The sequence below is a fragment of the Tamandua tetradactyla genome, chromosome 18, assembly GCF_023851605.1.
Source record: "Tamandua tetradactyla isolate mTamTet1 chromosome 18, mTamTet1.pri, whole genome shotgun sequence".
In the NCBI taxonomy this organism is placed as follows: domain Eukaryota; kingdom Metazoa; phylum Chordata; class Mammalia; order Pilosa; family Myrmecophagidae; genus Tamandua; species Tamandua tetradactyla.
In genome coordinates this window covers 72,527,657-72,539,845 of record NC_135344.1, presented here as the reverse complement: position 1 = coordinate 72,539,845, position 12,189 = coordinate 72,527,657, and the positions used below count along the sequence as shown (strand labels likewise).

At 38.1% G+C, this 12,189-nt stretch overlaps 1 protein-coding gene across 2 annotated transcripts in view; it reads right to left on the bottom strand.

Moving 5' to 3' along the window:
- NDUFV2 (NADH:ubiquinone oxidoreductase core subunit V2) overlaps nucleotides 1-11,225 on the bottom strand; it is a 64,970-nt gene extending 53,745 nt beyond the window's left edge. The window contains exon 1 of one of the 2 annotated variants that reach the window (XM_077135961.1): nucleotides 11,093-11,225. In XM_077135961.1, the coding sequence (XP_076992076.1) occupies nucleotides 11,093-11,146 (54 nt within the window). In that variant the 5' untranslated portion in view covers nucleotides 11,147-11,225. Of the gene's footprint in view, nucleotides 1-3,012; nucleotides 3,119-11,092 lie in introns of those variants that run through there. The other variant, XM_077135962.1, reaches the window with a different exon arrangement.
- Nucleotides 11,226-12,189: the final 964 nt, after the last annotated feature.

The following is a 12,189-nucleotide window of genomic DNA, read 5'->3' as shown; positions in this document are numbered from 1 at the left end:
ACAATAATTTCACACAGTTGTGCATTCCTCACAATTGTTTTCATTACTAAAAACAAACAGAGGCGCATGGGTAGTTCAGTGGTAGAATCTGCATCTGCCAAGTGGGAGACCCAGCTTTGATTCCTGGCTTGTGCACCCCAAAAAAAACAAACAAGCAAAAATTTCAGCACATTCCCTACACCTTATCACCCCATTATTGAACCTTAGCATTGGTATAGTATATTTGTTACTGTTGCTGAAAGAATAGTAAAGCATTACCCTTAACTACAGTCCAAAGTTTGCAGTAGGTGCATTCCCCACCCCATACCACTCTAACATTAATACCTTATAATAGTGACATAATTTGTTCTAGTTCATGAAAGAACATTTTTTACACTTTGCACTATTAGTCACCGTCCACCACAGGATAAGCTATGTTATACAGTCTCGTTTTATCTTCTAGCTTTCTTTCCTTCTGGTGATATACTCTACTCTAAACCTCCCCTTTCATCCACAATCACCCACATGATGCCGTGCTGTTAATTACACTCACTATATTGTGCTACCATCACTTGTTTCCATACGTTTAAATTCAACCTAGTTAAAATTTCTGCATACACTAAGTATCCACTCCTCATTCTCTATCCACATTCTGTATCCTGGCAACCTATATTCTAGATTTTAACTCTAAGAGTTTACTTCTAAGTAGCTCATATTAGTGTGAACATACTATATTTGTCTGTTTGCATCTTATTTCATTCAACATGTCCTCAAGGTTCTCCCATGTTATTGCATGCTTCAGGACTTCATTCCTTCTTACTGATGAATATCCCATTGTATTTATATACCATATTTTCTTTATCCATTTATCAGTTGATGTGCACTTGCATAATACTACTATGCACATTAGTGTGCAAATGTCTGTTTGTATTTCTACTTACAGTTCTTCCGAGTACAAATAAATAAATAAATAAATAAATAAATAAATAAATAAATAATGGGGAAAAAATTTAAAAATTAAAAATAATAACGGGGGAACAAATGTTAAAATAAATTGAGGAGATTGAAATACTAGTGATCAATGAAAGGGAGTGGTAAGGAGTATAGAAAAAAATAGGGGAACAAAGGTTAAAATATATTGGGTAGATGGAAATACTAGTGGTCAATGAGAGGGAGGGTTAACAGGTACGGTATGCATGAATTTTTTTCTTTTGTCTTTTCCTAGAGTGAGGCAAATGTTCTAAGAAATGATCACAGTGATAAATATACAACTATGTGATGATATTGTGAGCCACTGACTGTACCTCAGTATGGAATGTTCGTATATTAAGAAATTAGGACGAAGAGTCACCCACAAGAGAACTCATCTGCTGTTCAGATGTGCTCTCTCTCTCTCTCTCTCTCTCTCCCTCTCTCTCTCTCTCTCTCTCTCTCCCTCTCTCTCTCTCAGCCAACATGACAAGCAAACTCACCACCCTTCCCCTCTCTACATGGGACACGATTCCCAGAGGTATAAACCTCCCTGGAACATGGGACAGAAATCCTAGAATGAGCTGGGACTCAGCATCAAGGGACTGAGAAAACCTTCTTGATTGAAAAGGGGAAGAGAGAAATGAGACAAAATAAAAGTGTCAGTGGCTGAGAGATTTCAGAGTCGAGAGGTTATCCTGGAGGTTATAAAACAAAACAAAAACAAAAAAAGAACGTGTTTGTATGTTGTTTTGTCAATAAAAATATTTAAAAAAAAAAGAAGAAGAAGATGGTGTGGGGCAGGGTAGCAGGGGAAGGGAAAATTTTCCCTAGTTCACACAACCAAATAAATGAAAAGTCAGTGTCAAACGTAGGTTTCCTTCTCTTGGGTACATGCCTTTACTACTCATTTAAGTTTCGCTACATTTTCAAATAAATTAAGAAGGCGTTTACAAGGTCCTCCGAATAAAACCGCATCAATATTTTAACCAAAAATGTCAATTCAGATTAAAGAAATTTAAGTGATTTTACTAGGCAGTATGAGAATCAAACAAAATGTAGTCAAATTTTATATTATAGAAAAGGTCTAGCTTTTACAATGTGATTGTGTGATTCTGAACCTTGTGTCTGATGCTCCTTTTATCTAGAGTATTGATAGATAAGTAAAAAATATGGGTAACAAATAAACAAATAATGGGGGAACAAAGGTTAAAATAAATTGGGTAGATGGAAATATTAGTGGTCAATGAGAGTGAGGGGCAAAGGGTACGGTATTACGAGTTTTTTCGTTTTTATTTCTTCTTCTGGAGTAATGTATATGTTCAAAAAAAGATCTCAGTGATGAATACATAACTATGTGATGATATTGTGAGACACTGATGTACACCATGTATGGAATGTTTGTATGTTAAAAATGTTTGTATGTTAACTTTTATCAATAAAAATAGTTTTTAAAAAAGCAGAAAAAAATAAAATAAAATTTTATAGAAAAGTTGCATGAACAGCCCAGGTCTTACAGGATTACAGCCTTGATCATAAATTAAAGCATTCTTTAGACATCTAAAATCCAGTATGATACAGGCAACACTCAATTGTTCTAAGGATAGAAATAATTCATAGAAACAAAATGCCCAAACATTTTAGTCAATGGACCTGAGTTTACTCTCATCTATGCCAATTATTATAACCCTGGACTCTGCCTTTCTGTACATAGGTTTCCTCATCTATAAAATAACAACAGTCCCTATCTTTAAAGTGTTATTCTGAAAATCAAATGAGATAGTGTTTCATATACAGCCATTAGTACTACTAACAAATGTTATCTACTATTATTATCATTGGAACTTTAAATAAACATTAGCACTTAAATTCCCCATTATCTTTTTTTCTCATTACAGGAAAGGATGAGGCTTATAAAAAAAAAAAAAAAAGCTAACTCTAAAATGATACTGCAAGAAACAAAGGGCTAAACAATGGGACTCAATAGTCTCATAAACTGATGAGGCCATAAATAATTAAGAAAGATACATAACTTCACTACGCTGATAAAATTTTTCCACTCACCATGATAGATATGAAATTCAGCAATTTAATCCCAAACTGCTGCTTCTCTACCAGAATGAATATGCAGCTTTGTCAGGTACTTTTGCCAACAGGTAGGTTCTGAACCCTATCACAAATGAAAATACCAAATAAGATCAGGCACAAAAGAAGAAAAAAATAGATAAATGGAACCTCATCAAAATTTAAAATTTTTGTGCAAAGGACTTCATGAAACTGAAAAAAACAACCTACTCAAGTTCTAATACATGTGACAATTTGAATGAAACTTGAAAATAACATGCTGAGTGAAATAAGCCTGACACAAAATGAGAAATATTTTATGATCTCACTGATAAGAAATAATTAAGAGAAGCAAATCACAGTGAAAAAATAAGTTACCATGGGCCTGGGTTGGGGATCGGGAATGGGGAGTTAATGCTTATTTGGTACAGAGTTTCTGTTTGGAGTAATGGAAATGTTTCGGTAATGGGTGATGGTAATGGTAGCACAATATTGTAAATATAATTAACACCACTGAATGATACATTTGAATATGGTTAAAAAGGAGAAATTTTAGGTTGTATTTATGTTACTAAAATAAAAATTTTTTAAACCATAGGACTATACAATACAGAGAACCCTAATGTAAACTATGGATATAATTAGTTGTATAATCGTAATATTGTTTCTTCAATTGTAACAAAGGTAGCACACTAATGCAAAGTGTTAATGGGGAAAACCATGTGGGTGCAGGAGGGTATATAAGAACCGTGTATTTACTATGATTTTTCTGTAAAACTACAACTTGCCTAATAAAAAAATTAGTGAGCCAAGGTTTCCCAATGAAAAACAGACTTACTTTCACCCAGTAGATAGAGTCAAATAACCTGTAATTTACTACTCAAGTGTTCTAGCTTGGTGCTAAACAATACCTGAAGAGAAAGAAAGTTCTGATATTACATCACTGAAATGGAAACTGAATTGAACCTCCAATAAAAAGACCTCAGTTACTAGTTTATAATAGTAACCTCAATGAATATATTTAAAAGTTTACTCACTTTCTCTCCCCCCTAAACTGTTTATGCCTGTGACGAACAAGCCCTCCTAATGTCCACATCCTAAGCCTTAGAACCTTGAATGTTAGCTTATTTGGAAAAGGAGGAGAATTAAGGTTTCAGGTTTAAGGTTGTCTAGCAAGCGATAGACAACTATCTAGGGAGATTATTCTGGATTATCCAGCAGGTCCAATGCAATCCGAAGAGTCTTTTAAAATGGAAGAGGGAGGCAGAAGGTCAGAGTTAGAGAAAGAGATAAGATAACTGATGGAAGCAGAGTCAGGGTGATACAATGTGAGGACAAAATCCCCCTTGCTGGCTTTGAAGATGAAGAAAAGGGGCCCTGAGTCAAGGAGTGAGGGCTACCACTATAAATTGGAAAAGGCAAGGAATCAGAGTCTCCTCTAGAGCCTCCAGAAAGGGACACAAACCTGCCAACACCTTGAGTTTAGCCCAGTGAGAGCAGCATCAGACTTTTAACCTTTTAATTAGAGAATCATAAGAAAATAAATTTGGGTTGTTCTACAGACACCAAGTTTGTAGTAACTTGTTGCCGCTGCAATACAAAACTAATACAATGGCTGTTTTTTTTTTAATGTTATGAGAGAGGGAGTCCTTGAACTAAAATGTAGACACTATGGAACTCTGCAAACTCAGGTTTAACAATCGCTAATGGAATCGGAAAAAAACATTATTCATTCCATAAAACTTAAAATTTGGAAAGGAAAATGTCACCACAGAAGGTTCAGCTTAACATACGGCTGAGTAGATATTATCACAGGACAACCGAGTGAGTGACAACTATAAACTCTGGATAAAATCTATCAAAAAAAAAAACTATTTGAACACAGCCAAAAGCGGACAGACACAGCTGGGAATCCATACCTGAAAGAAAACAATGAGTTTCTTTTTTTTTCTTTCTTTCTTTCTTTACAGCTTCTAATCTGAAGTCAGGTCCCCGTCCAAGTAGTTAAAACTCCCAAGAAAAAAACGTGCAGCTTAATGGTTTGAAGAACCAGAGGGCAGAGTTTGGAATAATCTCTGGCAAAGAAATGAATGTAAAGTGGGAAATCCAAAAAAAAAGAAGGGCCAGAGAGGGGAAACTCCAAATTCTGTGTATACATCTACCCATATATCTGGCTGACCCCAAACTATGCACGTGCATGGGGTTTACTCCGAACAGCTCAGATAAATGAAATACCAAAATCTAAATTGCAGCCCACTACAAGGGAGACAGAGATTCAAGTGTGAGTTCAATTACGTTAACTGCCTGCTATATAACCACAGAACACACTCTTTGGATAAATGTAACATAATCCAAAGCCTCTATGTCTGTGTTCACGATGTCCAGGATACAATCCAGAATTACTCAACATAAAAAGAAAAGGGAAAATACCACCTATTTTCAAGTGAAAAAACAAGAGATTACCAGACAAAAATTATAAAGCAGCTATAACCATGTGTGCCAGTTTGAAAGGATTTATGTACCCTAGAAAAGTTTTAATCCTCGACCAATCTTAGGCGGCACCCTTTTCTTTTAATCCCTGTTCAGTACTATAGATTGGAAACTTGATTATCTCCACAGAGATGCGACTCACCCAATTGTGGATATTATCCTTTGATTAGATGGAGATGTGGCTCCATCCATTCCAGGTGGGTCTTAATTAGTTTACTGTACTCCTTTAAAAGAGGAAACATTTTGGAGAGACCTGAGAGAACCACAGAGCCCAGGAAGCCAGAGACCTTTGGACATAAAGACAGAAAACATCCCTGGGGGACCTTCATAAAACAAGAAGCCTGGAGAGATAGCTAGCAGTCGCCTTGTTCGCCATGTGCCTTATTCAGCTGAGAGAGAAATCCTGAACTTCATCTGTCTTTCTTGAGTGAAAGTAACTTATTCGTGGTACCTTTATTTGGACATTTCTATAGACCTACTTTAATTTGTACAGTCTCTCGGCCTTAGAACTGCAAATCTGCAAGTTAATAAATTCCCCTTTTTCAAAGCCATTCACAATTTCTGGTATATCGCATTCTGGCAGCTAGCAAACTAGTACACCGTGCTCCAGAAGAAAAATATCCTCACAATGAAAAGACAGAAATAGAAAACACACAAAAGAATCAAATTAAAATTCTAGAACAGAAAAAAAATTTGGAACTGCCACCACAACCCTCTCACCCCTATCAAACTCAGAGTAATGATTGGGAATGAGGCAGTATATTAGAAAAGTGATATCAACATTATAGAAAGCCAGGTCAATTACTGAAGGAAGGGAATAAATCTATTCTGAGTATCCACTGCTACATAATTCATCATTTCCACCTAATTCTTACAATCACTTAATTAGGCAGCACCTCCTTTAGAGGAGAGTAATATGAGGCTCAGAGATTAAGAAATATGGCTCAGGGTCATCCAACAAGTTTCTTCTACACAACCCCAGGCCTAAAAGTACTAAATTCTGGATATTTCTGAAGGAACGCTGAACTGAAAAGCCTGTGGCTAAAGAAACTGGCAGCTAGCTAATTATAAGCAGAAATTAAAACAACACAGGCAATTTCTTTGGAAATGTAAATGGTCTTTTTCAAGGTTTCTATTTTAAGAAAGGAACTTTCTTGACCAGACCTCCTTACTCAGGAAGGGTTTCCTGATCTCTGACAAATAGCAAATATCAGAATGAACCTAGCAAAGGTTTGAAAATGATCTAGATGAGGGGACTAGGTCATGTAACTTATGGAACATCCTCACAACTGAATACCATAAAGCATTAAAAATGCCAGTACAGAATGAGTCTAGCCAAAAACTAAAGGACAAATACTGTATGGTCCCACTGATGTGAACCGACATTCGAGAATAAACTTGTAATATGTCATTGGTAACAGAATCCAGCAGGAGTTAGAAACAGGGTAAGATAATGGGTAATTGGAGCTGAAGGGATACAGACTGTGCAACGGGACTAGATACAAAAACTCAAAAATGGACAGCACAATAATACCTAATTGTAAAGTAATCATGTTAAAACACTGAATGAAGCTGCATCTGAGCTACAGGGTTTTTTTTGTTTGTTTTTGTTTTTTTTTTACTATTATTATTACTTTTATTTTTTCCTCTATATTAACATTCTATATCTTTTTCTGTTGTGTTGCTAGTTCTTCTAAACCGATGCAAATGTACTAAGAAACGATGATCATGCATCTATGTGATGATGTTAAGAATTACTGATTGCATATGTAGAATGGTATGATTTCTAAATGTTGGGTTAATTTCTTTTTTTCTGTTAATTAATAAAAAAATAAAAATAAAAAAAATTTAAAAAAAATAAAAGCATCTTTAAATTTAAAAAAAAAAAAAAAAAAAATGCCGGTACAGACATATCTACTGATCGGGAATTTGACCAAAATGTTCTGGGGGAAAAAAGCAGGCCACAAAACTGTACAAACAATATATATCCTATGTTTGTAAAAAAAATTCTTCATAATAAGGTCTGTTAATTGTGGAGGTCAAAATGTTAACAGCAGCAATTTCCAGCATGATGAAGCTATGGGTGATATTCTTTTTTTTTTTGAGTTTATTCTATTTGCTGTTTTCAATATTGGTTTTCCCACAATGTATTGTTTTTCTACAAAGTAGCCTATTTTCCCTACCATGTATTGCTTGTGCAATAAAAATTAAACTTATTGATGAATTCAACAAATATTTATTGGGCACATACTACATATCAGGTACTACTTGTAAAAAAGAAAAGTAAGTTGCAGAAACTAAGAAAAATTTCCTCTACTACATGAAGTTACTGTTCTTTTTCACTGTTTGAACTGCTTTCCAATTCAAACCTCTAACCCCTTCACCTCAAAAATAAAATAAAACACAGCAAGCAAAAAGAAATCTGTTTGTACTTTTCTTTGTATCTTTTCAACAAGTTCTGATTCTTATCTCTCATCTGGGGTTCTGCAAGAGTCTCTTCTATATAGTCTTTCTGCCTCTGCCTCCAGTGAAACCGATACCTTCCTGAGTCCCGTACACTGATTCATCTAAAACAAACAACTGACCAAGTCCCTCTGCTGCTCTAAAACCCTTCACTGTACATGCAAGCTTCAGGTAGACCTTGCTACCTATCAGAGCCTGCCAAACCCCAACCAGGACCATTCCAGCCAATCCTAAAGAACACATAGGGCAATATATAAGATTCCACAAGGGTTCCAAGCACTAGAGTAACTTGCCAGAAACCTCCAACCTCCAGATGAGTCCTGAAACCTAGCCCAGCCTCTCTGGAACATCAGATAGTTCCATCCCCCTACCCTGTATCAGTGACAGACCCTTTCAATATCAAAAACTTAGAATTGCCATGGCCCAAACAACCCTAAAGAGAGGTATGGAAATATCAAAGGTGATGGTGGAGTTATACATAGAAGATAGAAATTTAACAAATGAATATGAATGCTGAATCATTAAATCAGTATCTCTTTTAGTCTACAGTATTTTTGAGCAACTAGAAATAAAAACCTAAAATTGTGAAATTGTAACCCAAGTCAAACTCTGAAATATGTTCTACAACTAATTGTGCCATGCTTTGAAACCTATGGTTTTTTTTGTATATATGTTATTTTTCACAAAAAAAAAAGGAAAAAAAGACGATTGCGATGATAAAATATCTGAGCCCTCTAGCCTCCTATACAGAGCAGCTAGAAGGAAAAATATGAGAGGATTGCATGGCAGCCCATTGACAAACTCTGGGATCTGTCCTGTAACTACTTGAACAGTGCTCTGAAAACTATTGCTTTATTTCTTTGTTTTGTATATTTGTTATACCATACAATAAGAAAAGTTAAAAATATATATATATAGATGATGCCCCTATGTGCTTGAAAGATGACCGCAGAAAGCTGAGGGGCATTTTGGTTAATACAATTCATCTTGCCCTTTGCAGAAATACAGTTACTGTAACGCTTGGCTTATCTTGAAAATTATAACAGAGACTTATTCTAAATAAGTAGAGTTTAATATTAAAAAAAAATTTAATGGGAATGAGTACACAGTGAATCTGGTGGTGGACAATGTCCATGATTAACTGCACAAATATTAGAAAGTTCTTTCATGAACTAAAGCAATGTACAACACTATTACAAGAAGTTAATAATAGAGGAGTAAAGGGGGAAAATGTACCTATTGCAAACTATGGACCATAGTTATTTAATATTTAATACTCTCTCATCAACAGTAACAAATGTACTATGCCAATAATATGGGTCAATAATGGGGGGACATAAGAGGTATGAGAGAATTTGGGTTTTATTTTTTATTTTTCTTTTCTAGAGTAATGAAAATGTTCTAAAATTGATCATGAGGTTGTATGCACCAGGTGTTGTATGCATTACATGTGAACTATATGATACCGTGAGCCAGTGATTGTATACTTCAGATGGTTTGTATGGTGTGTGAACATATTTCAATAAAACTGCATTTTAAAAATGTCAATAAAAAAAAAAACCTTCACTGACGTCCCACAGTCTCTATGGTAAAGTCAAATTCATTAATATGGCCTGCAGAGCACCGAAATCTGGACTCCAATCTGCCTCTCTTATTTCGTCTCAGAATACATCTTACTTTAAACTGTAGAATCCAGCAACACTGCCTAAGGCTTCTGTACACACCAAGCTTTTTTCTTGCCAACATCAAGTCTTTTCTTATGTTGTCCTTCCCACCTATAATACTCTCTCCTAATCCACCTAGGATGGTTAGTATTACCTCCAGGAAAATTCTTATCCCACTTTCAGACGAAATTTAATGGCCCTATTCAATTCTCTAACATTTCACTTTCACACTGTATCACATTTACCTTCATTTAAGAGTCCCTCTTACATGAGACAATCAATTCGAAAGGGCCATCTAAGAGCTACTATTAAAATTAAATGAACCCTAGAACGTAAAAACTTAGAACAGTGCTTGGAATATTGGACGAAGTCAGCAAAAGTTACCTATCACTAACATCCACATTGTTCCCTGAAGTCCGGCAGCGCCTGACCCACAGCAGGACTTCAAATGTTTGATAGTCTACACTCTGAAAATTAGAATATTCTCATTTTACAACTGTGGAAACTAAGAACAAAAAAATGAAAGGCCCAAGCCACATAGCTAAAAAAAAAAAAAAAAAAAAAAAAAAAAAAAGCGTGAAGCCATGCCCCCAAACTCGGTTCTAACTACTAACGAACAAAACCTCCTCCTAAGGACTGACCCACACGTTTCTATTTTTCCTCTAGGAAAAGAATAAGACTTCCTTCTTTCCAGTAAATGCCCTGCTGTAAACCGCTTTTTTAAAATTAACTCGAATTTCTACCTCTCTGATATTCAATTTCCCTGTCTATAATCAGACGTCCTTGGATGATCTCAAAAGACCCCTCAAGCACTAAAATCCTACGATTCCTTAGCTGAATATAGTATTCGTGGCTCCGTTCCACGTCGATTCGTTTGTTACGATTCTTGAACGGGCACTTCGATATATCAGCTCAACTGCATCACCTGGAACACTGGTCAACCCTATCTTGACCTAAGAAAACGCTCAGTATCTCCTTCACCAGGAGAAACAACGCCTCCACTCCCCATCTCCAGTAAGCTACAACCTTACCACCCCAAGGGCACAAGGCCTGGCACAAGGCCTGGCACAAGGCCTGGCACAAGGCCTGGCGCGCGGCAGGTCTAGGGAGCAAATTCGCCAGACCCGGGCAGGCCCCTTATCCCACGACAGCGCCAGAGAGCGAAAGACATACCCCCAGGGACCCCTTCCCTTCCTCCTCTCCTCGACCAAAGGAAGCATAAACCCCCACACCCCTGGGGCAGCGACGCACCGGCGCAGCTACACTCGCCTGCCCTTCACAAGCTCCCCTCTCGCGGTGGCGCCGCCGCGGCCTCCTTGAGGAGAGGGCGAAAGCCGCCGTGTCCTTGCTGCCACCTCCGAGGCCCGTCCTGAGCCAGGACTCTCCTGTGGCCAGACACACGGAGCCGCGGAGGGGGCAGGAAGGGCGGCAGCAGCGTTCAGGCTCACCCCGGGCCTCCTTACCCACTGGGCTGTGAGGCCGGCCGCCCGAGCCCGAAGCGCCGCGGAGAAGAACATGGCGGCCCAAACGTTCGCCTTTCCCACCCGCGCGCCTCGCCGGGTCTCGAGCAAGCGCGGGACGCACGGCGTGCGCGCTCCCCGGCCCGGGCCCAGTGCCTACCAGGTGGCGCGCCTCTCCCTACGCCAAGGCGGCGGAAGCCTTCGGAGGCGCGCTCGGGCTGTGTGCGCTCGGTGGGCGGAGACTTCCTGGGGAGGGGGCGGGGCGAGGGTTGGCCACGCCCTGGGGGGGCCGGGTGCAGAGGGAAAACCGGTCTGAGTCCGGGCCTTGGACCGAGGGGCTTTTGCGGCTGGGAAGTGACGCGCCCCCTCGGCTCTTTCGGAGCTGTGTCTTCCTGCAGAGCTTGTGCTAATTTAGTCCTCTCCTTTGTCCGTTGTGCTTGTGTGGTTACGTTTTAAAAACTCTGTTTTAGAGATGAGAGCCAAGATATAAAAGGGTGAAAATGTTATGGTGTCTGGAATTTGCTTTAGAATAATGAAGTGTGGGAGATACATGCCTGAAAACTCTTATCACTATTCTCTGTACTTTCATAAATGTTAGAAGTTTTCCATAATAAAACTAAAAGAAAAAAAAAGCCATTTCCTTTTGAGGTGTTTGCTTGGTCATCTCTGAAAATTCCAACAAGTATTTATTCAGTAACTGCTCTAATTTGCCTCATCCTTGTTTCCTGCGCTGCAGAGTTTACCGGAAGCTCTCTGCCTCCTGGTTTTTCCCTTCTCTGCCTTTGTTTATTGTTTGTCATATCCTGTACCTGCCCCCCTTCCTTTCGCCCTTTTTTCTTTGCACTTGTGAATAATTTCCGGCACTTTCACAGTAGCGCAGGGATTTAAAAGTTTTGTTCTCCATTAGTTCAAAAACTCCCAAATTGTCTGTTGCAACTCCGTATAAATCACATCTTCCAAATTATAGAATTGAAGAGACAGATGGCTGCTACCCAGTGAGCTAAGGATATCTGTCAAAGGCCTTGGTTCCCATTCCTTTGCTTTATCTTTTCTACTGGTTTACCCTACTAAATAAGCTTTTCTTTTAAAAGCTTATTTAG